At 40.4% G+C, this 25598-nt stretch overlaps 1 protein-coding gene across 4 annotated transcripts in view; it reads left to right on the forward strand.

Moving 5' to 3' along the window:
- Positions 1-25598, forward strand: part of plxna4 (plexin A4) — a 253832-nt gene that overhangs the window by 190805 nt on the left and 37429 nt on the right. For all 4 annotated transcript variants that reach the window (XM_085252416.1, XM_085252415.1, XM_085252417.1 and 1 more), the window contains exons 10-22: positions 1108-1308; positions 2156-2252; positions 4235-4422; positions 7569-7720; positions 13490-13607; positions 14580-14716; positions 15506-15673; positions 15984-16077; positions 18062-18295; positions 18731-18877; positions 19363-19597; positions 20297-20439; positions 24852-25120. In XM_085252416.1, the coding sequence (XP_085108542.1) occupies positions 1108-1308; positions 2156-2252; positions 4235-4422; positions 7569-7720; positions 13490-13607; positions 14580-14716; positions 15506-15673; positions 15984-16077; positions 18062-18295; positions 18731-18877; positions 19363-19597; positions 20297-20439; positions 24852-25120 (2183 nt within the window). The remainder of the gene's footprint in view (positions 1-1107; positions 1309-2155; positions 2253-4234; positions 4423-7568; positions 7721-13489; positions 13608-14579; positions 14717-15505; positions 15674-15983; positions 16078-18061; positions 18296-18730; positions 18878-19362; positions 19598-20296; positions 20440-24851; positions 25121-25598) is intronic.

The raw sequence follows: 25598 nt of genomic DNA on the forward strand, positions 1-25598 counted from the left end.
TGACCTTCACTCGTTGAATGTGAGCAGGCCACGGGCCTGTAGGAAACACAGCTGACCTCTACTCAACAGAAAATCGAACAAATAAAAGCACTAAACACTGAAAATATACTGAAGTGTCATTAAATTAAACTAATGTTTGTGAAGTACTGTTAGGTGGTATGCTATCTAGTGAGATAAATGATAAGTGTGAATGTCTCTGTGAATTTGCAGCTCATTGTGTGTTAGTCAGATTTTAGGAAATGCCCTGATGCAAGCAGCAACTTTCCTTACTGCCTAATAAAAAAATTAAACCGATTTAAATTGTTTTCTTTTTATTCACATCATGAAAAACAGCATAGGTATGAACTTTTTTTTGCAAAAAACAGTCCTATAAGCAAGACTGGGCTAGCCTTGCAGGAGATCAGTGCTGCATTTGACCCCAATGATGGGAAAGAGTGACACATCTTACTGGGAATATCAAGAGAACCAAAAGGACAAAAAAAACCGACTTTCACTCCAAAACCTTTACAAAAGTTACATTAAAACAGAGACCAAAAAACTATTTTGGTCTCTGTGGGTAGCTAGCCTATGCATTTGCACTTTTCATCCAGATATGGGAGTTGAGGGATTTTGATTGGCAGGTGTCTCAACACAGCCAGCTATAACTTGTTGGTGTTTGCTAATTGAAGTTGATGGACCTGTGCACTGTGTTTGTGTTCTCGGTTCCTTTTTGAAGAATGTTTAATGGGATAATTTGACAAAAGAGATATCCTTCTCTTTCAGTTTTGCTGACAGATATTTTAGGATTTTACTGGTTATTAATTAGCAGGCGTGTTTCTCTTACTTGTGAAGCCATGTTTTTAAAAAGCTTTCATTCATCTTTCATATGGCCTGTGGATTAAATGAAGTGCAAGTCACTTTAAGACAGTGCTTACACTGCAGAAATCAACTGCACTTCTAACAACAGTGAAGTGGAGAATGCATTTGAATCAAAATATACAAAAGGCTTACTTAAGCAAAAGCTCAACAGCGACACTGTTGGATCTCTTTGAGTAATGAGGTTTTATTTGCAATTTGGCATTAGACCCGCTGACCACCTTTCTTGTTTCTCTGCTGCTTTGCCTCCAGGGGTGTCCCCAGTTGCTGCCTGCAGAAAGGATACTGGTGCCTGTCAATGTGGTGAAGCCCATCACCCTACGGGCTAAAAACCTTCCTCAGCCACAGTCTGGACAGAGGGGTTACGAGTGTTTGCTCACCATCCAAGGAAACGAGCACCGGGTTCCTGCCCTGCGCTTCAACAGCTCCTCGGTGCAGTGTCAAAACACATCGGTGAGAAGAGTCTGTCTGTGGGTGTCTGTGTGTTTTCAGTGTCGCAGCTTGTGTGACATATTATCCTTGACCACCACCAACCTACACCTATCTTTGTACAGATGGCCCATGTCTGCAAACTTTTTCTATAAAAGTTAGATTACCTATAAAAGATGTTTTTGCAATCTCTCTCCTTCACATACAGCCACATGCACACACTGATTCCAGCTGAGGGATTTTTGGTCTTCCAGCTAGACAGGTGGTAGATGAGATAAGTGCCTAACTTTGTCTCTAGCTGCAATGATTCTCCATTCACTGACTGAATAATGCATTGACAGGAACGAAGGATGAGCATGAAAAAGGCTTTATGCTGGTCTTGATGCTAATTGTCTGTTGATACAATAACATCCCATCTTCCTGTCTATCTTCATCACTCGAAGTGTGTATGTCAGTAAAGATGACTGTGGGATTTGTGCGCATAATCACTGCACATTCCAAATATTGTACTTTGATTGAGCTGTGATGGAGGGAAACTGTAATTTAGCAGAAAATGATGATTCCTGCACCAACCCTCCATTCTGCTAGTGTTACAGAACCAAATGAAAAATAATCTCTCAATGCTCGCTGGTGTGTATAGTGTGCGTTTGTGAGTTTAAAGCATGTGTGTTTGAGTTTGTGTGTGTATTTTCACTGTGCGCGCGTGTGCACATGTGTACAGCAACTTGTTGAGGATGGATTTTTGCATTTTCAAAAAAGTATTTTGATACCACAGGCTTTTTCAAACTTAGAGAGAAACAGTTAAGACTTTGTATCTCTCATTTACTTTTCCCATGTCTCTTCCTTCCCTCTCTGGTTGCTATGGTGATAGTATTTCTATGATGGGATGGAGATGAGCAGTCTTCCCGTGGAGCTGACCGTCATCTGGAACGGAGATTTCAGCATCGACAACCCCGCCCACAACAAAGGTAAGCATGCACAGATGCATGAGCATCTGTGTAGGCACAGGCACACACATGTGCATACATGCACATCCACACACGGACACACGCACACGCATATCAGCTCTTTCCATATTTCTCGTAGTATCATAGAAGAACATATTGAGTTCACAGTCTCTTACAAACTCACTTAAACACACATGTGCATGCACACATAGACACACTCCAAAGCTGCTGCTTCCCCATTGTTGCCCTTGGAGCCCATCTCCATGGCAACAGGCGGGTGGTGTGCTGAGGTGCAGCATCCATTCCCTGATGTTGCCATGTAGTGGTTAACTTTACCACATCCTCTCATACGCTTTCGTTTTGTCTCCCCGTCTGCCTGTCCAGCACATCACTGTTGTCTTTTTGTCTTTTTTCAAACTCTCTAAATTTAGTTTTCTCACTACCGTTCAAACATAATGTCCCCCAATTCTGCTGTTTCTATTATTTTGACACCTCTCTATGAGTTTGGCAATCTTTCAGTCTCCGTCTCCACTGCCTCTCTCCTTTATTTTATTCATTCAGTAAAGCGCACTGACATAAATTTCACTTCAGCCAGGACCACTATAGGCATAAAAGAGAGTATTTCTATCTGTAGTCATTCTTATTTTGTGGTATGGCTCTGTTCTCTGTCCCAGAAATTGGAAGAGCAAATGCAAAAAAACCTTTGCATCATATACAAAACAAATGAGAAAACATCAATGACAAAAAATGTGGCATTAAGTTAGAAACAGCATGAGAGATGCTATAAGGCATGTTGCAAAGTGGCTTGTAGATGGTCAGTAACCGTGGGTGGGTTAAAGCAGCTTAAAAATCACCAACTAGATGTTTAAATTGGTATCAGGTGAAGCCATCAGCTGGTGTGAAGCACTGAGCTCAGCTGTTTTACTATGACTGTAACTGAACTTGCTTTTAGGGCCTGTCTGATATAACACTAACTACTAAGCCCTAGTAAAGAAATTACATTTATTATTTCTTTCTCTATATGTAGAGAACAGGGGAGTACATTACATTTCTCTATTATTATTATTATTATTTCAACCTTTCTTAGTTTTTTTATGTCCAACCTTTCATCCTTTCATGGTATATCAGCACTGGGTTTTTAAGAATTCAGGATTCAGCTGCTGAGCTTGATTCAGTTTGGCCACTGACAATCCACCACTTTAAGTGATTCATGCTGGGGGTTATACTACTCTGACAGGAAAACAGCTTATTTTAACCAAAGGCAGTGGAGTCAGGCATAAGAAGCATGTTGTTAAAATGTGTATTATATGCCAAAATGACACTGTGCTGTAAGGCAAAGTTTGTAGAGTGTTTGTGTGTGTTTCTGGTTGTGTGCATGAGTGTCTGAGTCAAATGTGCTCTACAAAACATATCCTTAAGCATAACTGCAGAATCAAAGAAGCAACAGAAGTTAGAGAACCTTGAACTAGAGACTCCTCCACTACTCTCTTCCTTCCTTTGTTTGCTTGTGGAGGAAGAGGCCTATAGGGCTTTTTAAAAAATTTAGTTATTTTTTGATGGGCAGATCACATACAAAATTAATGGCAATTAAAAAGAAAATGGTTGCTCTGTTGCCATGGAGATGATATGTTAAATGTGCGGTGGGTGAGGAGTGGCAGGCGGCAGTAGTGTAGGAAACTCAGAGGCAGGGTGGGATGCCTAGGGAGTGTGTAGAGATGATGATGGAGCGATAATGAGACAAAGATGTCAACAAATGTCTATCATAATATTCAGTTTATTTATAATTTTTTTGCATTGTTCAAACAGCTTTATGTAGATGTTGAGTGATTTGGGTAAACTATAAAACAGTTTCTTTTGTGTTTTGAAGTCTTTTGTTACTTTATTTGATTTTTGCCCAGAATAATTTTTAGCTGCATTTGGAGTCATCATTTGTAAAAAGCTTGTTCACTTTTCTCCCTTCTTTCTCCCGTCTATCTTTGTCTTATCTCCTCCCGCCTGCGCAGTCCATCTATACAAATGCGACGCCCAACGTGGAAGCTGTGGTCTGTGTCTGAAAGCGGACCCTTTGTTTGGGTGCGTCTGGTGCAAAGGAGAGAACCGCTGCACCCTCAAGCAACACTGCGCCAATGAGAACACGTGGCTAGAGCACAACGGCATCAACAGCAAGTGCACCCACCCACGGATCACCAAGGTGAGACGTATGCATCAGCGTCCACATGTGTTCACACAGTTTACACGTTAGCACATATACGGACCAATCAATCCAGCTATTATTGTAAAAACCTTTTGCCTGAAAGGCCATACATACACACCTTAATTATAGTGCGCTCGTGGGAACATAGTCATACTCATCACCTCACTGACGGTGTGGCAGTCGATCATCTCAACATAATGGCAGAGGCTGTGAGTCATTATCAGCTATTCAGTCTGACACCATTTGTGAAGAAGGATATGTTTTACACCTTTTTGTAGTGCAGCAACACATCACAGGAAAAAAAATAAGTTTCAATGATAATGGCATACGAGAACTACAATTACAGCAGTCGTGTAATTTAGCATTTTAGATGTCTTTTCTTCAAACCGTAGGGGGACAGTAGTTATTTTTTGCCAACGTTAACTCGAAATGTCAATGTACAAACACATATACAGATCTAGAGAGACAAATCATCCTCACTCTTGTTAGTTATCAATCAGCTGCACAGATGTTCAGGTGAATCCCTGCTTAACCCAGCGCCATGTGGGGTAAATAGACTTGACCTGTGCAAGACACATAAAAAGGGTGAAAGCAGCAGTGATAAGGGTCAGCAAGATGAAGGATAATAGGACATAAAGGAAAGATGGATGGAAAGCTGCCAGATGAAGGAAGAGGAGGGTGGATTTGGGGGAAGGGGGAGAGGCAGTGATGGATGGCTAGGCTGAGCCAGAAAAGAGTCACGTGAGGCTGAATGACTGAAAAGAGTCCCCCCTTTTACCCGGGTCCACTTTTCCAGTGATGGATATAAAGGTCCACTCTGCATCCTTTTCCTGGGAGGAGAGTTGAGGGCAGATGATGACTGACTGTGGATGAAACATAGAACAGATAAAAACGACAACTTTTGTTGTCCTGGAGATTGATACGGACAGAGAGTGGGAAGAGGGGTGCGGAAATGGAATCTGACCCTCTATCATCCTGGATGTAGCGGCATTCAAGTAACTGCCTGATCACAAGGAATCTGGCTGCTCGCTCATGAGATGTTAACCTGATGGGTTACGACAGAATTGTCTAATTTCCCCCGAATTGCTTCTAAATAAAGGAGCAAGACAGATAGAGGGAAACAAACATGGGGGAGTCATAAGAAGAAAAATAAAGGGGCTTATTGTAATTACTCGACCCTCACAGATGACCCAGAGTACTGTCATTATTTTTATTCGTTCAAAATCAACTCTTAAGAAGAGTGATGTCATGATGGTAACATTTTGTCCCCCCCCCCCCCCCCCCCCCCCACCCTTACACTTATTTAAAGAGTCTGGATCAGTCATTTGCACTCTGTCATTCCACTTCTCTAATGTTTGTCTTCTCCCGGAGCAGTGGATTTATTCTTGGAGATGGGCCTGTATTTCTCCTTACATCCCCGAGGCTGCAGCGGGGACATATTGCAGCCTTCTCACGTCCCCCATAAAAACTGTCAGTGGGTGAGGAGTGAGGACTTTCCCAAGACAACCCAGGCCCTAATGCATTCTAATACGCTTCATTATAATGACATCTCCCATCAACAATGAGAGGGTGAGACTCACATAGAAAGATGAAAAGTGAAAAGGAGAGAGAGAGAGAGGGAGAAGTGATTAAGTGTTTGCCTCTACCCAACCGTCAATTATCTTGTCAAAGTCACAAATCTAATCAACGCCTCATTGCGTCTCTCCTCTTCGCTCTCCCTTCTCTCTCTCTCTCTTGGTTTCTTTTGCTTCTTCCTTCCCAGCTTCCCTCAAAGTCCTTCTCCCGCTCCATATTTGTTAATAAATTGAGAGCCACGAGGCATTGTGTGCAATCTTTTTAATTGCATGTATTGTAGCCCTGTTCCCAGAAGGCTCTGTTTTTTCATTAAGATATCAGCAGGGAACTTTATTAATCAGCGACGCCGAAGCATACGATAACGATATCTCCCATATGACAGTCGCAGGACTTGTGTTGTGCATGACCTGGCTTGAGTTTGCCTGAGTTATTTGACTGGTGAGTTCAGTACTCAAATAGTCAAATTAAATGCTTTTGACGTGCTTGCGGTAGTGACATACGGAAAGTCACGCTTTAAGCTATGAGATAAAGGCAAACACACACACTCACACAGCACTCTACCTGTGAACACCGCAGGGGTTCACGCTGCCAACTTTTACACTGCACAGAGAAATGACAGTCACCATTAAAGCTGGGCTCCTGCCTGCAGCATGAAGCCTAGAGGACTTTTATTTGGCAGAGACAGATAGACACAGACTATTCTGTGTCCATCTCTCACATCCATCCATCTGGACGGGCCTGATGATGTGTACTCACACGTACACTGACTGGCCAAAAAGTAATTGTGTGAGTAAAGTGTTGATGGATGTTGGAACCACATCATCAACAATGAGAGATGTTACTGATAAATCAAAGGACATTGTGATTACTGCAAAGGTGTCACCCGATGCCATGATATAAGTTAATCTTATGAAATACTTCACAGTAGATTTCAGTGTACACCAGATAGAGAAATGACAGTTGTTGACCCCGAGTCTTGACCCTTTACCAATCACTGCATCGGTCCCGTTCCCCAAGCTACAGACTGCTACCTAATGTGTGAACTTGAGCGCTTATCCCCAAGGACCTTGTGAAAACCAGCCATAAACTAAAGAGTTGACTACCATTTGAAACACCCTTGTGATATTATTTTTTTGTACAACCACAAATTTATAACATGAATATTTTTGTGCCATATTCTGGTTCATTCAGATTTCACATTGTTTTGCATGCCTATTTGTTCATTTGAGATAAGCCTCAAATACAGTTTTCTTTTAAAATAATGACCTCTAAACCTAATTACACAGATTTGGATAAAGAATGGACAGGGTTGTCCAGTTAATGGAAAGCTAATGGAAACATGTGAGAGATTTATTATGTTAATTCATTAAACTATCAATGAATTATGGATTAACTTACTACTTAACAAAACTAACTAAATTATATATATTGTCTCATTGCTGTTATCATGCACATTACCTTGGAGAATTAGCTTTCCACCACTTTCTATTTTTACGTTGTCAGGAAAATAATTGTGTTGCGTAAAAAAAACGAAACTAAATAATGTTCATAATCATCATTTCCAACAGATCACCCCTCTGCGAGGCCCCAGGGAAGGTGGCACACTTGTGACTATCCATGGTGAGAACCTGGGACTGGACTTTAGGGAGATTCAGGGTAATGTGAAGGTGGCTGAAGTGGATTGCACTCCAATACGTGAGGGCTACATCCCTGCTGAACAGTAAGTCACATGTTGATCACAGTAAATGGTAAAAAAATAAGGTAAATGGCCTGCATTTGTATAGCCCTTTTCTAGTCCTTAAGGACCCCAAAGGACCCCAAAGAGCTTTCACATAATGAGCAATTAAAAAAGGTGACATGACTAAGCATTAAATAACATATCATGAAATGGTCATTATCAGCTTAAAAACATTCATTCAGAGCTGCAATGCCAAACCTTTGACCTTGTGGTAATGAGTGTAATCACACAAACACTAATGCCGGTTGCTTACGATGAGGAAAAACCCCTCTAATGGTGTCCATGTTTGTCCTCACCATTGCTAGCTTCCCTATTTTAGGCTGTAATCCTTCTCTGAATGAATGAAATAGATCAAAAATGTATCCAATGTTCTTGAGGTTCTAATACAAAAGGTTCCCCCTAATTTCCATAGACTATTCCATTGAGTGTGATCGTTTGTCTCAGTTCTGGCACACCAATCAATAGAGGTTGAAGTAACACAGAGATAGGTTACAGCTCTTCACACTAGGGTTGCCAACTCCCTGAAAAATAAATAAGGGACACCTCGTGGCCAGGGCCGGGCGACCCAGTTGTCTTCACCCTTCCCAGTGTGGTGAATTTTCTAGCTCTTTTTTTGTGTGTGAAATTATTTTTTTAACCATTTGACTTGAATTTGATTTAAGTAGATGTGTATTCTTTGTGATATGAACACATGTGAAACAAATGATCATTTAGCCATTTATTTTTAGCTCAAAATGACAACATTAACACGATAAAACAGGTCTCTTTCTTAAACAGAAGCCTGTCATGCTTAACTTTTGAGAATATAAGTAAATCTTTCTTTAAAAGAACTCTGTCCTGCTTAACTTAAAATAATAGAAAACAATAGAAAGAAAAACATTCTTGTAACAGTGCACATTTAGTGCATTTAGTACAATTGGCTTAATGCTAATCAGCTGCTCCTGTTTGTAAACCCGCTTGTTCCCATGATTACGCATCTTAACTCATCATCATTATTCATCTATGTATTACTTTTATGTATTAGTCATCTATTTGTTGTAATCATCTATCCTTACAGTTGTTTATTACACAAAATAAATTATATTATCACACTTCTGGCCACATAGCACTGATATTCACTGCACATGCCCATATTAACTTTTTCCAGCCAGGTGTTTTCCTTTTCCCATTTTTCCCTTTCTCTGAACAAACATTGCTGCTCTAATGCTGGGCTTACACTGTGCGGTTTTAGGCCCATTTTGAGCCGATTTTTGAGTGATCGGACTAGAGATGGCAGGATACCACTTTTTTATGTCCGATACCGATACCGATATCATAAATTTGGATATCTGCCGATACCGATATGAATCCGATATAGTGTTTTTTAATCAACAAAACTGTTTTTTAAATATCTTGCTGCATTTTGCAAGTCTGCAAGTTCATACTCAAGTTTAAAACAACAACTACACTAAAGCTATTCTGTTATACCTGTATACAAAAAAAATATTTCATAGTTCAGCAATACTGATCAATCTAATAAACTTAGACCTACACCATTCTCCCTATTCTGGTATTTTAAAGAGTACTTAGCGTAAATATTAAGCAACCTAACTAATAGGGTTCCAACTCCCAGCAACAACAAAAATAAATAAATAAAAAATAGGGAACCACCCCTCACGCTCCACCTCATGATGCTTAATCGCCGTAATCAACCTTAATTTGATGCAGTGTGAAAAAAAATGCACAGAAATATTAAATAGATTCAACATCTTTCTTCAACAAAATTGCAGACTGCACAGATGGTACCTTCCCAAAGGAAAAAGTACTATAGCTTACTAGGGTATATATATTAGACTTAATAGTCACTATATACAGTAATTGACTTCTATTCATTTTACATCAAATTAAAACTTTGGGTGTCAGATAATTATTTATTAAAAGCTCGACATTTTAAATGAGAATAAGAAAGAAAAGTATGTCTTTGTGCCCCCTTTTCCCAGTTAATGCCCTATCGGCCCCCCTGGCTAAACTTTGCTAGATCCGCCCCTGCACAGTTACCAGCGTCAGCTACGTAGAAAAAGATCCTGGTGTAGAAAGTAAGATTAAATACATTCTAACAACAGCGTATCAAGCTTAAACGTGCTGCTGTTGTTCAGCCGCTGGTTTCCTCTTTCTGGTGCAAAGTGGGCCAAAAACAAACAAGAAAGATGGACTCGCTACAGAAAAGCCGATCAGCTGATCATTTAAGCAGTTTCACGATTGAAGTAGCAGCCGTGGGAATGCTTTACAAACATTCAGAGATGGACTTACACACTTGCTTTACTTCTCTCGGGGATAACTTTGTCGGAGATGAAATGCCAGGTTGCTAGCGAAGCTCCAAATGCTATCCAGACCACCGACAGGTCCCGCATGCCACAGCCGCTCTATCACGTGATGCATACTGCTCCGACATGCTAACGTTCTGAGGTGAGTTACGGCGTGTTGCAAGTTTTGTGAGGTGCTTTCGTGATATTTAATGGATCGGATTACATTTTTTATTTTTCTCCGATATCCGATCCAGTAATTTAGGTCAGTATCGGACCGATACCGATACGTAATATCGGATCGGTCCATCTCTAGATCGGACCGATTTTGGCCTTCATCGTGCATCATGTAGTATACGTGGGGTAACGAGAAGTGATTAACACCTCACAACCAACTCCCGATCATCAATCGCTCGTGAGGGTCTCACCACAGCCGCTCACACTGCTCGCGAGCAAACACGTAAACGTTGGTGTAAAAGATGGAGCAGCACGGCTGTGCAGCGTGTGATCTGGACACAAGCGATGGAGGCACACAACCGTGAAAATAGTTGGATTTACACTGCTGCTCAGTCACAGCTGCCCGATCAATGTTTTTCATTAGCAATTTAGCAAAGTTGATGGTGGTGGTGTGTGTGTCTGTGTGAGTGTAATGCTGGGCTTACACTGTGCGATTTTTGGCCCATTTTGAGCCGATTTTTGAGTCGTGCGACCGTTTTGGCGATCGGCCCGATTTTGGCCTTCATCGTGCGTCGTGTATCGTGTAGTATACGTGGGGTAACGAGACGCGATTAACACCTCACGACCAGCTCCTGATCATCAATCGCTTGGTCGGGAGGGTGTCACCGCAGTTTGTCACACTGCTCACGCGCAAACACAAATGTCGGCGAAAAAGACGCCGCAACACGGCAGTGCAGCGTGTGATCTGGACACAAGCGATGGAGGTACAACTTGTAGAACTTTGGAAAGCTCATCCGAGCCTTTTCGATGTGGCCTCAGAAATTATCACGACACAACAACCGTGAAAATAGTTGGATCTACACTGCTGCTCAATCACAGCTGCCCGATCAATGTTTTTCATTAGCAATTTAGCAAAGTTGATGGTAGTGGTGTGTCTGTGTGAGTGAAAGACAGAGAGAGCGAGCGACAGATTTTCTGTTATAACCTTCATTTTATGGAGGCACAGTGTGAGCACTCAGGTCGCATCAGAGCATCGGGCGGTATAGTGTGAGACTCTGCATCGTGACCTACCAACTTCTAACCCCTGCGAGTCAATCGTGCAGTTTGAGCAGGAGCTGAATAACGTGACTGAAAAAATCGCACAGTGTCTGCCCAGCTTTAGGTGTACTGTCGTCCGAGACTTGCACCGCAGTGTCGGCGTTTGTTTCCCTGTTGGCCATGCTTGTTGTTGTGGTCATCTGTTGTCTTCCGGTATTTTCTCCGTAAGCGACCTTTCCTTGACCAATGAGATGAGCGGTAATCTGAATTGTCATACTCGAATTGTCATAAGTGTGCTGTCAGCTCATTGGTCACAAAGCAGGAGAGGGGCTGGGAATTATGTTTTCAAACAAAGCGTGAATTCCATTAAAAGTTATAGACTACTTTTGATTCTCACTGTATTACGGGACAAAGTGCGTCCCTTATTAGCTCAATACGGGACGTGTACTTTTGTTTCGAAATACGGGACGATTCCGTATTTTAAGGGACGGTTGGCAACCCTACTTCACACTATGAAAACTGTATCCACTGGAGGGACCCCACAATACTCAAGATAGGTCTGAAAAGTTCAATTTAATTCAATTTCAATTAAACTGACACTCAGTTTATGAAAATGTCACGCAATGCTTTAGCTACTGTTGTTAGCTAAGGCATTTGTAGCCTACAACCAAGCTTCTTTCAGCTGCTCCCTTATTTACAAGGGGATGGCACCGTGGCTGGATGCACATATTTGATTTGGCACAGATATTTATACCAGATGCCCTTCCTGGCACAATCCTCCGAGGGATTTGTGTCTATTCCCAGGCTCGAATGGGAAACCCTTTATTTATTAGGTGAGTGCGTAAACCTCGACATTATGGAATAGTCTAAAACCAGCCTTTGTACATTTGACTCTTATCAGTGACAAAATGCGTGCTGGACATACTGGCATAAAAGATATCAGGATGATACGTTTTTTTCCAGCAGATTGAATTAAGAACTTGCAGAACAAAGTTAGAACTTAGTGGAGAGGCATTAATTCATTTTCCTGAGTGGGATTTAATTGCACTGTCTTTACCACTACTACAGGAATGTCGCTAGAGACATTGTATTTAAAACTCTGTCATGTTGCAGAATACAGAGGGACTGATGTGGCACAGATGTTCTCAGTCAGCACTGTGTGAACTCCCTTGGCAAAGGCTTGAATGTAACGAATGTTAATTCAAATGGAAAAATCCTGCTCTGCATTTTCAAGCCCAACCTACAGCAGCAGTCTGTTGATACTACGTACTAAATATTGAAGCATATTATATAGATTCTGTGTGAGCACAGTCACAGACCTTTGCTGTTATGGGATTTAAACTGAAAGAACTTTGACCACAGCTGAACACTTCATGTCCTGAAGGGCAAAACACTTCCCTAAGCACACAAACAGCACTTAGTTCAGTGTGTTAGCAACTTGACATATCCTTAACAACACTGAGGGTCAGTTTGGTAAAGTAAATCCGTTGGGCATCTTTCTTTGCCTTTAGACAACAATTCTGATGGCAAAAGAGCCAAACGGGACAGGCCAAAAAAAAATAAAAAATAAATAAATAAAAAATAAAAAATAAAAAAAACAATTCAATGTAGCGTGGTCTTGGTGGTTGCATAAGAGATATGATCTCAAAGTTGGCATAATCTTCTGACTAGCAGAATGTATATGAATGTAAACTAATTTAAAGTCAGAGCAGTGCACTTATACAGTAGAAGCAATGCTGTGGGTGACAGAGCACAGTTCCTCCCTCAGTAGCACACACAACTCCAATAATCTTTTTTTTTTTTTTTTTTTTTTTAATTCAGGAGGTTACATTTAGTTGACATACGAGTTTATTCCAGCGCTTTGGCTCCTTTCAGGTGCGGTCTGTAAAATTATTAAAACTAGTTTAAAGTTGGCTTATCAACAGACCCCGTGCTTCTTCTGCTGAGAAAGAAAGTTGTGTGCCAGCACTTTCTAAGCAAATGCTGACCCAGCAGAAGAGGTAGCTGCATTTGAGGTCATATGTAAAAGGATGGAGACTTTTGCTTTCTCTCCTACAAGTTGGCAGCGCGGGGGAGGTGAAGCTGTTGGCAAATAATGCATTATTTTATCAAGCTTTAAGACAGGTCTAGCTATAAATCTATTAAATAACCTGCTTTGCATTTCCCAGCGACGCCAACTGGTATAGTACAAGTAACTGTGCAATTACACATGCTTTGTTACATATTCTACAATTGTGCCAATGTTTGTTTCCAGGATTGTGTGCGAGATGGGTAGAGCTGAGATGAGCCAGTATACTGGGAACGTGCAGGTCTGTGTCGGGCAGTGCACATCTGAATTTATGGCAAAATCCTCCAAGTACTACTACTTTGTGGTGAGTGTTAACTTCTGTTGTTTTTGTGTAATTGTATGTGGAGTTTTGCAGACTTTAAAAAACTAGCAATTTGATGGTTAAAAATTGAAACGTGTGCTTCTATTAGCAGAAGGGCAACTATACTGCATGTGTCACCCTCGGCATGTTAGCACCTTGCTTGTAGCTGATCAGTCTTCTCACCTACTGTGTTAAGTAGGTGAGAACATGTATGTACATGTTGCTTTTTTGGCTGTGTTCCAACATGGTGTGGTTCTCACTGAGAGTCTGCTTCTCAGCTTTTCTGTCATGCATGTATCAGTCGTGAGACATGACTGACAGTTACTAATGAGAAGAAAATGAAGAAAAAACACGAACGTTGATAAAAAAAAACCCCGAAGTGAATAACAAATAAAAATTGAACATTAACACATGAAAACACACATTACACCTTTTTTAACATTCACTCTGCGTATAATTATTCTCACACTTTCGCTTTCTGAAATAAATTAGCAGTTGTTAATGTTATGTACGTATTTTATGCTGTGTTATCATTTTTACTGCTATCCATTAATGGGTGCTGGCTGGGTTTATTTCTCAATGGGCTCCCTGCACAGGATTATAGGATGTTAGGTCTAGATGTCCCACTACACAGCAGGCTAAGGATGAGATTATAAGAACACGAAATGGACTGGAGGAGGATTTACTTTATGCCCCACTTCCCCTGAACTGCATCTGCTGCTACTGTTACTTTAATTTACAAAAGTTTTTCATCAGAGAACACGTTAAGTGGAATCAGTGGGTGCAGGTTAAAGTACAGCACTGTGGAAAAGTCTTGAACTATCCCTACTTTCTTTCTAATTTGAGCGAGACTTTCTGGCCATTTTCAGGGGAATGTATTTCTTTGTTTGTCAGACTGCTTATGAATCAGCTATAAGTGACTTTCTTACCAACAGGCTGTTACAATAACATTTATTTTTTTATTGTTTTTACCAGATTCCAAGGATTATCAGTCTTACGCCAAGCCGTGGGCCAGTCTCTGGGGGAACTGTCGTCAACATTACTGGCAGCCACTTTGATGCTGGGAGCAATGTGTCAGTCATGTTCAAGGACCAGCCGTGCACTTATCAGAGGTTAGTTGGAACAAGCCAGCGCTGACCCCGTCAGTCACACTTTAACAGTCAATTAAACGGTCAGGTAAAGCTACTCTTTCACACTACAGGTACAAAACCTTTCTGACATCACAACAATATCTTACTTTTACACATAAAATGAAATATCACAATGCCCAAGGAGGAACTTTGCTACATTATGATTAATCAAGGGTTTGAGTACACCCATTGCTGAAAAAGAAAGTTTTGCAGCTGGACCCCGCACAAATGTTAAATTCAATTAAAACAACTGCATAAAGACAAATGAAAATTAATGCTAAGTACTTCAAATTGCCTTTGTGCTCAACCCTGTCACAGTAGCAGGCTGAAGGTCTACGTTTAACCATCTACACAGCTGCAGAAATATATTAAATACCTTGAGAGCAGAAATAGCGCTGACTTAGAGGTTTTCCAATTTTGAGATTCAAATTTCTACTCAGTGATGATAAATATTGCACCATAAATGATTGGGCAAATACAGCATCGTTGCAATGTACCATTTGGCATTGATAAATGCTCAGTTCTCAGTTCAGTCAATACATTATGGATCAATGTCTATTTAACCAACCGTTCAAATGTCTTAACTATTACATCGTTTTTAGTGTTGGAATAATTTAGTAGTCTGCTTAAAAAAGGATATTGACTAGAGAGATGGCTTTTGGGTTTCTTTACATTTAAATACCACTGTACTGATTCCTCCTTTTGTCTGTTGAACTGTACCACTAACATATCAGTACATGTAACTAATGTTTCATCCTGTCATTGTTTTAGGAGGGGTGGCCTATGGCTTACTTGCCGAACCCATGCTTCCCTACATGGCATTGGAAATGTGTCTGTGTCTGTGAGCATAGATAGGGCCCACCTTCAGAAAGACCTCCAGTTTGAATATGTGGAAGATCCCACCATCACCAAGATAGAGCCTGAGTGGAGCATCTTCAGGTATACATTTCTGTCTGTTTACTTTGACTCGTTGCTCACTGCAGAGAGATATCAACAGAATATTTTGCGTCCTGTGGATGGAAATATCTCAGCAGCACAGGTTATTGTCAGATCCTTGTCAGGAGGAAATGAAAAGGTTTAATCGTCTACTGCAACATAATACAAAATTGACAGCGTACAAATTTTGCATTGGGTGCATAAACTAAGCAATGAATAAATAATTCAAATCACCATTTGTCAAAGCAATCTGAGCTGCCTTTTTTTTTTTTTTAAACCGTCTTTTCTTTTTCCCCTTCTTTTTCTCTTTCAGTGGATATACTCCGATCACGGTGACAGGAACTAATCTGGACATCATTCAGACACCACTCATCAGAGCCAAATACAATGGCCATGAGACACTCAATGTAAGTGAATGTAGATGCAGCGTGGGTGATCAAACAATCACCTCGTGGTTAATTGTGTTATTAAAAACACAATTAACCAAGATAGAGCCTGAGTGGAGCATCTTCAGGTATACATTTTTGTGTTGCAATGCATTCCATTGTTCACAGTTAGGTCCATAATTTTGCAACTTGTTGCTATGTCTTTGATCTCTTGAAATCTGCTTAATTTGTCATGGAATAATGAAATGACAGCCCACACCACTTTGTCCACTTCCTTTGTAGTCTAAAGATAGGTGCACATGTAATTCCTAAAGAGTTAGTGGTAAAGTGTTGTTACAGCCCTTGAGTCAAATGTGAAAGTCTGTACTTTAGTCAATTCTGGATTGTTTGATTTAAATATCCGCTGTGTTGGTACACAGAGGCAAAACCACAAAAAAATCAATACTTGTTGACCTATTTCCATGCAATTTTATTTTACTTTTACTAATGTGGCCCAGGAACAAAAGAAAGTGGCTAATTTAAATGAACACGGCGAGCTATATAGTCAGCCATAAAGTTTCATTTAGTCCAGAGCATTACTAAATTCTTTATTTGTAGGGCTAGGAAGAAAATTCAGTGGCACTGCAGTGCAAAATCAACAGGTTGCAACTGAATAGGGAATAATGTAATTCATCGCCACTGTGTAACAAATAGGAACTTTGATATTGAATTAGAAACCACAGTGATTAGCCTCTTTACCCAGGCGAGGATAGGTAATGCCATGCTTGGGGCTCTGCGATCTCTTTGAAATAAAAGGAAGTAACAAAAGGTGGTAATGCTATCTTTCTTGGTCCATTTAAGCATAGCCCGACACCACGTTTAACATCTGTGCTCAGATGTGCCTCTTTTAGGCATTGTATCTCAAGTGTCTCAGCGTGTCACGATATAGTCTCAATCTGACACAGCTCAGATCTAAATGAAAAGGAGTAAAAATGGACATCCAAAGCATTTGTCCGCAAAAAGAGTTTTTGTTACTTTTTCTTTCTTTCTTTCTTTTCCTCTATTACCTTCTTGTACCAGTGCATGATCCTTGTCAAAGATGTCCTTGCAGGATTTGTCAATTTGATATTCAAGGAGCCAATTAGGGTGACAGGCAATAGTTTGAATGACTGCATGGCAGAGGTTAGTGTGAAAATGTGAAATGTCTGAGAATGAAACAGAAACGTCTGCGGAGGCGACCTGTGCCCTGACAGACGGAGAGGAATGAAAACGTTAAGGGGATGTTGAAAGGTGTGCGTCGTTTGACAATTGCGCGTCAGTCTGTCTTTGTTTTTAAAACTGGTTTTGACACCAAATGAGCAATTTAAATAACATCACATGTCAAATGAGAAACCTCAGCAAAGACGAGAATGAGGGGAAAAAACAGGAGTGGGACACAAAAAGATGTGAGGCGCTGTAATTGAGCAAAAAAGCGGGATCGAGAAAGATGACTGAGGGAATAAGAATTTGTCAAAGAGAGAAGAAAAGATCACAGACAGGAATAACAGGATGGAATAAAGAAGTGATGAGAGGCTGGGGAGGGTTCTTTGTGGAGGGTAAAGAAGGGATGGTAAGACTTAGTTATCACTCCTGAATCTTCACACATCAAAGCGTGATTGCGGTGAGACTGCACAAGCTTTCTAACTGCACCTCATTTAGTGGCTTCCTTTGAGGAAAATACAACAGGTTCTTCTTTGCACTTGGAAATGGAGGAGCTTCCAGTTTCTATTGTGTCTCCAGTGGGTTTAGTGAAATGCACAAGTGTGACATAAAAGGCTGACACTAATGACTTTTGACTGTATGGGTTGGCACATTAGCACTGCCAATAAAGTGAGTGAGCTAACTGGGAACACAGTCAGGCAGTTTGGGTATGATGCATGCTGAGATCCAACCACGAGAAATTTGTTAATAAATAATCTATATTTTTGTATAAATGCAGTAATTTGCAGGCGATAAATTCACTTATGTGCTTTTCTTTGTGAATTAGTTCTGCGACATACTAGGTCCTACAACTATGGTGTGCCAGGCTCCAGAGCTGCCCATCAGCCTAGCCAGACACCAAGAAGTACCTGAAAGACCTGAAGAGTTCGGCTTTAAATTGGATGACTTGCAGATCACACTCAATAACACCAACTTCATCTACTTCCCCAATCCGGAATTTGAACCGATTAGTCCATCCGGAGTCCTGGAGCTTAAACCTGGATCGCCCATTATACTGAAAGTAGGAAGATATCACTCACCCGCATATACACTCAGTTTTCATTGTTATAATATTTTATTATCTTTTATTGCCTTTTGTCTGAATGTAAAGACTTTAAATTAAGATATTTTGCCAGTAATGATTGTGTATATCTTAAAATTCATATAGTACACAGCTTAGAAATGATATCTGTATCTTGGGTTAGTCTGTGAAAACTAACCCGAGATCAGTACCATGTCTCAGGTTAAATATTATAGGTATAGAAAGCTCAGCTTAAACTGATCATTTGCATACCCAAGTAAAATAAATTGTAGAGCATTGCACATAACATATCTTTGCCCAGCTTTGCAGTACGAATATATAGATAAACATAAACATATATCATTTGACTCTTATTTCTCTAACCCTTCCACTTTGACGCTGACAGCAATAACATCAATCATTATTCTTTTGAAGGGGCGGAATTTCCTTCCAGCGACCAATAGCGGAAATGGAAAGCTGAACTACACAGTTCTGATTGGAGAGAAGCCCTGCATTTTAACAGTGTCAGAGAACCAGCTCCTCTGCGAGTCCCCTAACCTGATTGGTCGACATAAGATCCTGGTGAGTGACACAGCACATGTCGCAACGTCAAGACATAGAGCAAGACAGACAAACGACGGAGAGGCAGGCAGTGTTGGAGAAGGCTGACAGACCTAAAAATCGATTGAGAGTTTGACAGACAGACCAACAGACATTCCTTGCGTTGCTTTCTATCCTTCCACTTGTCCACTCCCATTCAGATTATGGCTCTAATCCAATCAGCTGTGCGGTTAGTGCCCACAAGCAGACAAAACACAAACAAATAAGCCTTCAATAAGAAGCATTAGAGCCCCAGAAAACTCAATGAAGATTCCATTTGTGGTTTTAAGAGAGACCACTTTGAACAAGGCATTTCCTGATCTTACCACCTGAACCCAGCATCATAGAAAAAAACAGAAGTGTGTACACAAATCAATATGTCTGTCTGTGTGTCTGAGCTTGGACGTTGACTTAACCACATCAATGTAATAGCTATAATCTCCCCTTTTGTCTGTTACTGTCATAAGGCACGTGTGGGCGGCATCGAGAATTCACCAGGTTCGGTCCACATCACGTCCGACAGCCCCCTCAGCAGCACTGCAATCATTGGCATTGCTGCAGCCGGTGCCCTGCTCATCCTTGTCATCGTGGCAGTGCTCATTGCCTATAAACGCAAGTCTCGTGAGAGTGACCTCACCTTGAAAAGGCTGCAGATGCAGATGGACAACCTGGAGTCACGTGTGGCTCTAGAGTGCAAAGAGGGTAAGAGGTTCATGCTAGTGCAGATCAGTATATTCATTTTACACATTTGTTTCCAAGAACATCTAAAGAATTTTGGTTCATTAAATCTATTTACACGGTTTAATTAAATCTTTGTTAGCAATACTAGAAATTTCCTATTTAATCAATAGGTTATGAGAAAGCATTATATAGGAACAAGTCCATTTACCACATCATCATTGTGACAAGAACTTGTTTGTGATTAGGTAGGTTGTAAAGTTTTTTTTTCTTTTAAATAGTACCTAGTTTTCTATGGTACCTCCAATATCTATCCACTTTAACTTTTAGATTGCTGTCTTTGTGCTAGAGGAATTTAAAAACAAAATAGGAAAGAGGTACCTTTCATCAGGTAATAATGAGGACAGAAATAAAACAAAATCAAAAAGTAAAAATGTAGTGAGCCACAAGGAAATGCCCTTCAAAATTATACAGGAAGCAACTAAGAAACAAAAGGTAAGCTCATGCAGATAAACAGGAAGATAAAGATAGATAAACTGAAGGCAGGGTAGAGGCAAAACATCTAAGAAATAACATGTTTTGCTGGCAGACCATGTTAGATACTATTTTAGATATTATTTTATATGGTAAAATCTATATAATAATAGGTTATAGCCTAGCTAAGAGTTATGTAAGACTTATATGTATATATACTAATAAACAATTTTCTGTTTGGTTTATTAGCATTTGCAGAGCTGCAGACAGACATCCATGAATTGACCAGTGATCTAGATGGTGCAGGTATCCCCTTCTTGGACTACAGGACCTATACCATGAGAGTCCTCTTCCCAGGCATTGAGGAGCATCCTGTCCTGAGAGATCTGGAGGTATGATTCACCAATTTTTATTACAAAGGAAAATGCAACTATTCTTTCTTTCTTTCTTTCTTTCTTTCTTTCTTTCTTTCTTTCTTTCTTTCTTTCTTTTTAAATAAAATAAATAGGCACTTTTAGTCTATGAAAACATTCCTACTCTTTCAAATTGACTTTCTATTAGGATTCTCTGTTTGTGATAAATTGTTGACACACAGACTCTATATAAGGCCCCGAGTCATCCAGGCCGGTTGGTGACCACCAAGTACTTGTCGCTAAAGAAAAATTAATACTCCTCAACCAGTTGTGAATTGTTCCTGGCAGTCGCTGTAAAGTTGTTTACTAAGCACCAGTCATTCAGACCTAAAGACCAATCACACACTAGGTAAAAAAGGTGTTCCCTTTTACTTGTTAGCGAGTTGTCGTAGGAGGTTGAGTGTTGTTCCAAAAACAAGATTGAGATTGCTTTGGTCACTAGCAGATTGCCATGGTCTCCCATAGTTTGTTTGGAACTTATCTGCAAACCCTTGCAAAGTACTCACTAAGCAGCAGTGACTCTGTGAGAAGTGCAACACAAATCAGAAATGGAGGCCGTAAAGTGAAGTTTTCCACTAGCATGCCCAGGTCAAATATTTAGAGCATTTCAATTAAATAGAAAGCTGTAGTTTTCAATACATTCGTGAAAGAAGACAGCTGTAAATATAAGAACTTGTACCTATATTCTCATCAATCAAGTGTGTAACTGTACGTGTCTAACTGTTTATCCGTCAAATAACTGATGCAAAACAATTAGCCTTATTTGAAATTAGAGCAAAATGAGCAAGCAAATTAACAATGTGGTAGGGCACAGTGGGTGAAATAGACGCCGATGTTGTTTGTGTCGCTGTCTGGTAAACAAAACCCCTTTGACGGCCGACAACAACACGCTTTTTCAAAAACAAACAAGGCAGCCCTCAATTCAGGAGTGTGGTCTCATTAATAATTCTTAATGATACGAGAAGCTGTGCCGTTTTCTCTCCCCACCTTAAAGCAAATTAAAAGTCAATCACAGGCAGAAAAGCAAAAGAAAAAAAATCAAGTCATTTATCCTTAGTTGGTGACATTGATAGACAGCCGTAATTGACTAGGTCGTCTTGTTCCATTAAGAGAATGTTGGACCCCTATTTCACTGCCCTCAGGGTTAGCCTCTGTATCCTTGATGAGAATTTCCCAGCAATAAGCAATATTAATTATATTTTAATTGGCATAAATATTGAACTGTATAAGGAGCATAATGTGGAAAAGGAGCCTACTGAAAAAAGCAGCAAGCTCGTCTCGGGCTGCTGATGACTACTTAATTGTTATTGATGTATCAGATATCGCCGTATCAAGTTTTTGACTGTCTACTGTGGACGGAAGTAGCACAGGTGCTGGAAAGCTGGTCTAGGTTTACTTAAGCAGTTTTGTCAGTATTAAAATATTTGAAGACATGCCAGGTGCTAGAAATGTAAGTAGAAAAATTAGTTAATCAAAAGCCAGCACATACAGGTATAGCACACGCGGTGTTCCTTGCATGTCATGCAGTATGCAGCCTGTACACAAAGAAAACGATCTCACGCTCAACACATGCATACACCGACACACTACACATCTTGGCAAGCAGTGTGAAATTAGGCTTGCAATATAACAATAATTCCCAGCAGATTACAGCTACTTCCATGAAAGGTGGAAAGACAGAACATATGCTGGTTGACAGCTGCATTGGGTGCAAAGAGATGCCGTCTTACCGCGAGTGCTCTTGACAGATAAAAAGACATAATCTCCTTAGGTGCTATTTGTGTGGAAAAAAAATGGAGAAGAGAGGAATGTGTAGCAAGTTACTTGTTTAAACGGTGCAGGGATGATCTGGGCTCAGACAAGGGAAATTCACATCATTGCACTCCCTTTCAGCTTATATAGCAGCATCAAAATAATAAACATTCCCTAAAGAGGCTCAGTGTTTACTTGCCTTTATTCTCAATCTTTAGATGAAGTGCAACAAAGAGTGTAAAATGTTAAACTTCTCATTTCCCCAGATTCATCCTTTTCCCTTATTCTTTTCCTCCCCCTTTTTCCATCTTTTATTCAATGGGATGAACCTATTACTTTTAAACTGCACTTTTATGTAGGGAAATAGTGTATTTATTAATTTATAGTTTAATTTTTAATTTATAGTTTTTGTTATTACAAGTCTCGGTGCTTCTGATTAACATAAACACTCATAGTACGTGCAATTGCAAAGAAAGTGTTCTAAATGAATAAATATTTTGACACTTTTTTTCTTTTTACTGAAAGTTTTGTTCACAATTTTGATATTGACATCAACTAAATTCCAGGGAACAGAGAAAAACTAAACTGAAAAGAGAAAGAAAATGTGGGTGCCAGTTGCAAATGTCCTGCATATACATGCTTACATATACATTTAAGTACGAAAACGCATAGCCTATAAATGTTTTTCATACCTTTTCCTTGGTGCCTTATAATGTATGGACATTATAAGGCCTTGTGTGTTCTCCACTTATCAAAAAAAATTCTTTCAATCTGAACATTACGAAACCTATTTAGAATATTTTCTTGTTAAAGCTTTCTTTGCGGCTCTCAATAAAGTTTTTTATCAAGTACAGGTCATTCCACGCAATGCATTTAATAATGTTCCCAAGATACATAGTTTTAAAATTATGCAATACTTCAGGGGTTTGGAACTCCAGGCCTCCAGGGCCGGTGTCCTGCAGGTTTTAGACGTGTCCTTGATTTAAGTGGCTAAAGTATCTCCTCAACATGTCTTGAAGTTCTCCAGAGGTCTGGAAATTAACTAATCATTTGATTCAGGTGTGTTGACCAAAAGTGATATCTAAAACTTGCAGGACACCAGCCCTTGGCACCTGGAGTTCCCCCACCCCTGCGATACTTGATAGCCCAGAATATTGCCTATTACAAAGTTCATGTTCTTTCATATATGTTTTTTTTATATATTTAGATGATGTTGTCGCAAGCATGGCTTTTTTAACCACATTAATTTTGTACCCTGAATGCTCAGCGAAGGTATTAATTACATTAAACAAAAAAATGATAGTTTGAATTTTGTGGATATATGGTAAATGGTCTGTATTTGTATAGCGCTTTACTTGGTCCTAAGGACCCCAAAGCGCTTTACACTTTACACATCCACCCATTCACACACTGGTGATGGCAAGCTACAGTGTAGCCACAGCCGCCCTGGGGCGCACTGACAGAGGCGAGGCTGCCAGACACTGGCGCCACCGGGCCCTCTGACCAGCACCAGTAGTCAACGGGTGAAGTGTCTTGCCCAAGGACACAACGACCGAGACTGTCGGAGCCGGGGCTCGAACCGGCAACCTTCCGATTACAAGACGAACGCCCAACTCTTGAGCCACTATCGCCCCACAAGATATCGTATGACATCATCTGCAAAAAAGCTGATGACATGGTCTTTCCCTTTAATATTTATTCCTCTCATGTGCTCACTTTGTCATATGGGCTGTGCCAAGGGTTTAGTATATAAACGAAAGAGAAGAGGCGATAGACAGCAACCTTGACGAGTAACTCTCTCAAAGTCTCACGAGTATTGCTATTCCCTGAATTCCTCTGTCATATCAAGCTTTCTTAATTCCGGTGTTTTCCATCCCATTCTGAATCACGTCTGTAGCATGGTCATGATCAAAGAAAACCTGTTTATCCTGATGCATAACTTTTTTCTTCCATGCTTCCATTCAGCACTATGTCCTCCATTGTGTACTGAGGGATGTTGACCACAACTGATCACGAAGGTTTTTCTGGTTCAGAGGGTTGGAGCGAGAATTCAGTTCTCAACAAGTGTTCCCAACAACTGCAGCAAAGAGTTTTCCTCAGGACACTCTTTTAGGGCAAAGATGGGAATAGATGAAACACATCTAATAAGAGGAGACTAATAAGACTAATAAGAGGAAAGGATTAAGATGGACAAAACACCAACACTATGGACTATGGACATGCCAATTTTAACTTTGTGTTTGGGTAAAAAAGAAACACATTTGTAGAACGATTGAAATAACAGAACAATGTAGAGCAGGAGAAAAGTTGCTTAAGAGGTTTTTGGCATTTTATTCAGCAAGGTGGAGGAAATGTGATGCTTTGAGGGTGACAAGGTGGAAAATTTGTTCACAATAGAGTCACTTTCTCAATCCTATTGACTGTTTTGTGATTAGTCCAACATGCTATCTGTATAAACATTACCTAAAAGTGTCATTTTTAAAAAGAAGACTTAACACATTGTACATCTTGTCAGGTAATAAATAGCAGTGCATTTGAATTACCCAGTGACTAATTGAGTCTGTATGTCATGGCCTTGAATGTACCACTCAAAGTCTGTATTCTTTAAGTAAGTGAACATTTCTTCTGTTTCCGTGCAGGTGCCAGGCTACCGCCAGGAGCAGGTGGAGAAAGGGCTGAAGCTCTTTGGTCAGCTCATTAACAACAAGATCTTCTTGCTGTGTTTTATTCGCACTCTGGAGGCCCAGCGTGGTTTCTCAATGAGGGACCGCGGCAATGTGGCCTCACTCATCATGACAGTGCTGCAGAGCAAGTTGGAGTATGCCACTGATGTCCTTAAGCACCTGCTGTCCGACCTCATAGACCGCAACCTCGAGAGCAAAAACCACCCCAAACTGCTCCTCCGCAGGTAATGAGCAGGCATGAAAACCAAGTAGAGCACTTGTTAGACTGTGATATCAGTGAAGTTGAAGTTACATAGTTGGTGAAGGACAATTTAGTCTTCCTTGCTGTATATTCTAACCAAGACATATCCTACCTTTTTGATAGTAAGTTAATGGTACTATGCTTGACCGTATTGTGTTGGTTCCCCTTATGCTGCCAAAACAGCCCCGAACCATCGAAGCATGAACTCCACTATGTGTGCTGTGGTATCTGGCACCAGGATGTTAGCAATGCATCCTTTTAGTTGTATAGGTTGCAGGGGGGGGCCTCCATTTATCAGACTTAATTGTCCAGCACATTCCACAGATGCTTGATTGGAATGAGATCTGAAGAATTTAGAGGTCAAGTGAACACCTCAGACTCATTGTCGTGCTTCTCAAATTTTTGTGAACCATTTTTCTTTTTGGCAGGGTTTAAATCCTGCTGAAGGTGTACATGTTCTG

The sequence above is a fragment of the Mchenga conophoros genome, linkage group LG17 (genome assembly GCF_057382185.1).
Source record: "Mchenga conophoros isolate Kocher_MC1m ecotype Shallow Benthic linkage group LG17, M_conophoros_male_GT1.1, whole genome shotgun sequence".
NCBI classification, from domain to species: Eukaryota; Metazoa; Chordata; class Actinopteri; order Cichliformes; family Cichlidae; genus Mchenga; species Mchenga conophoros.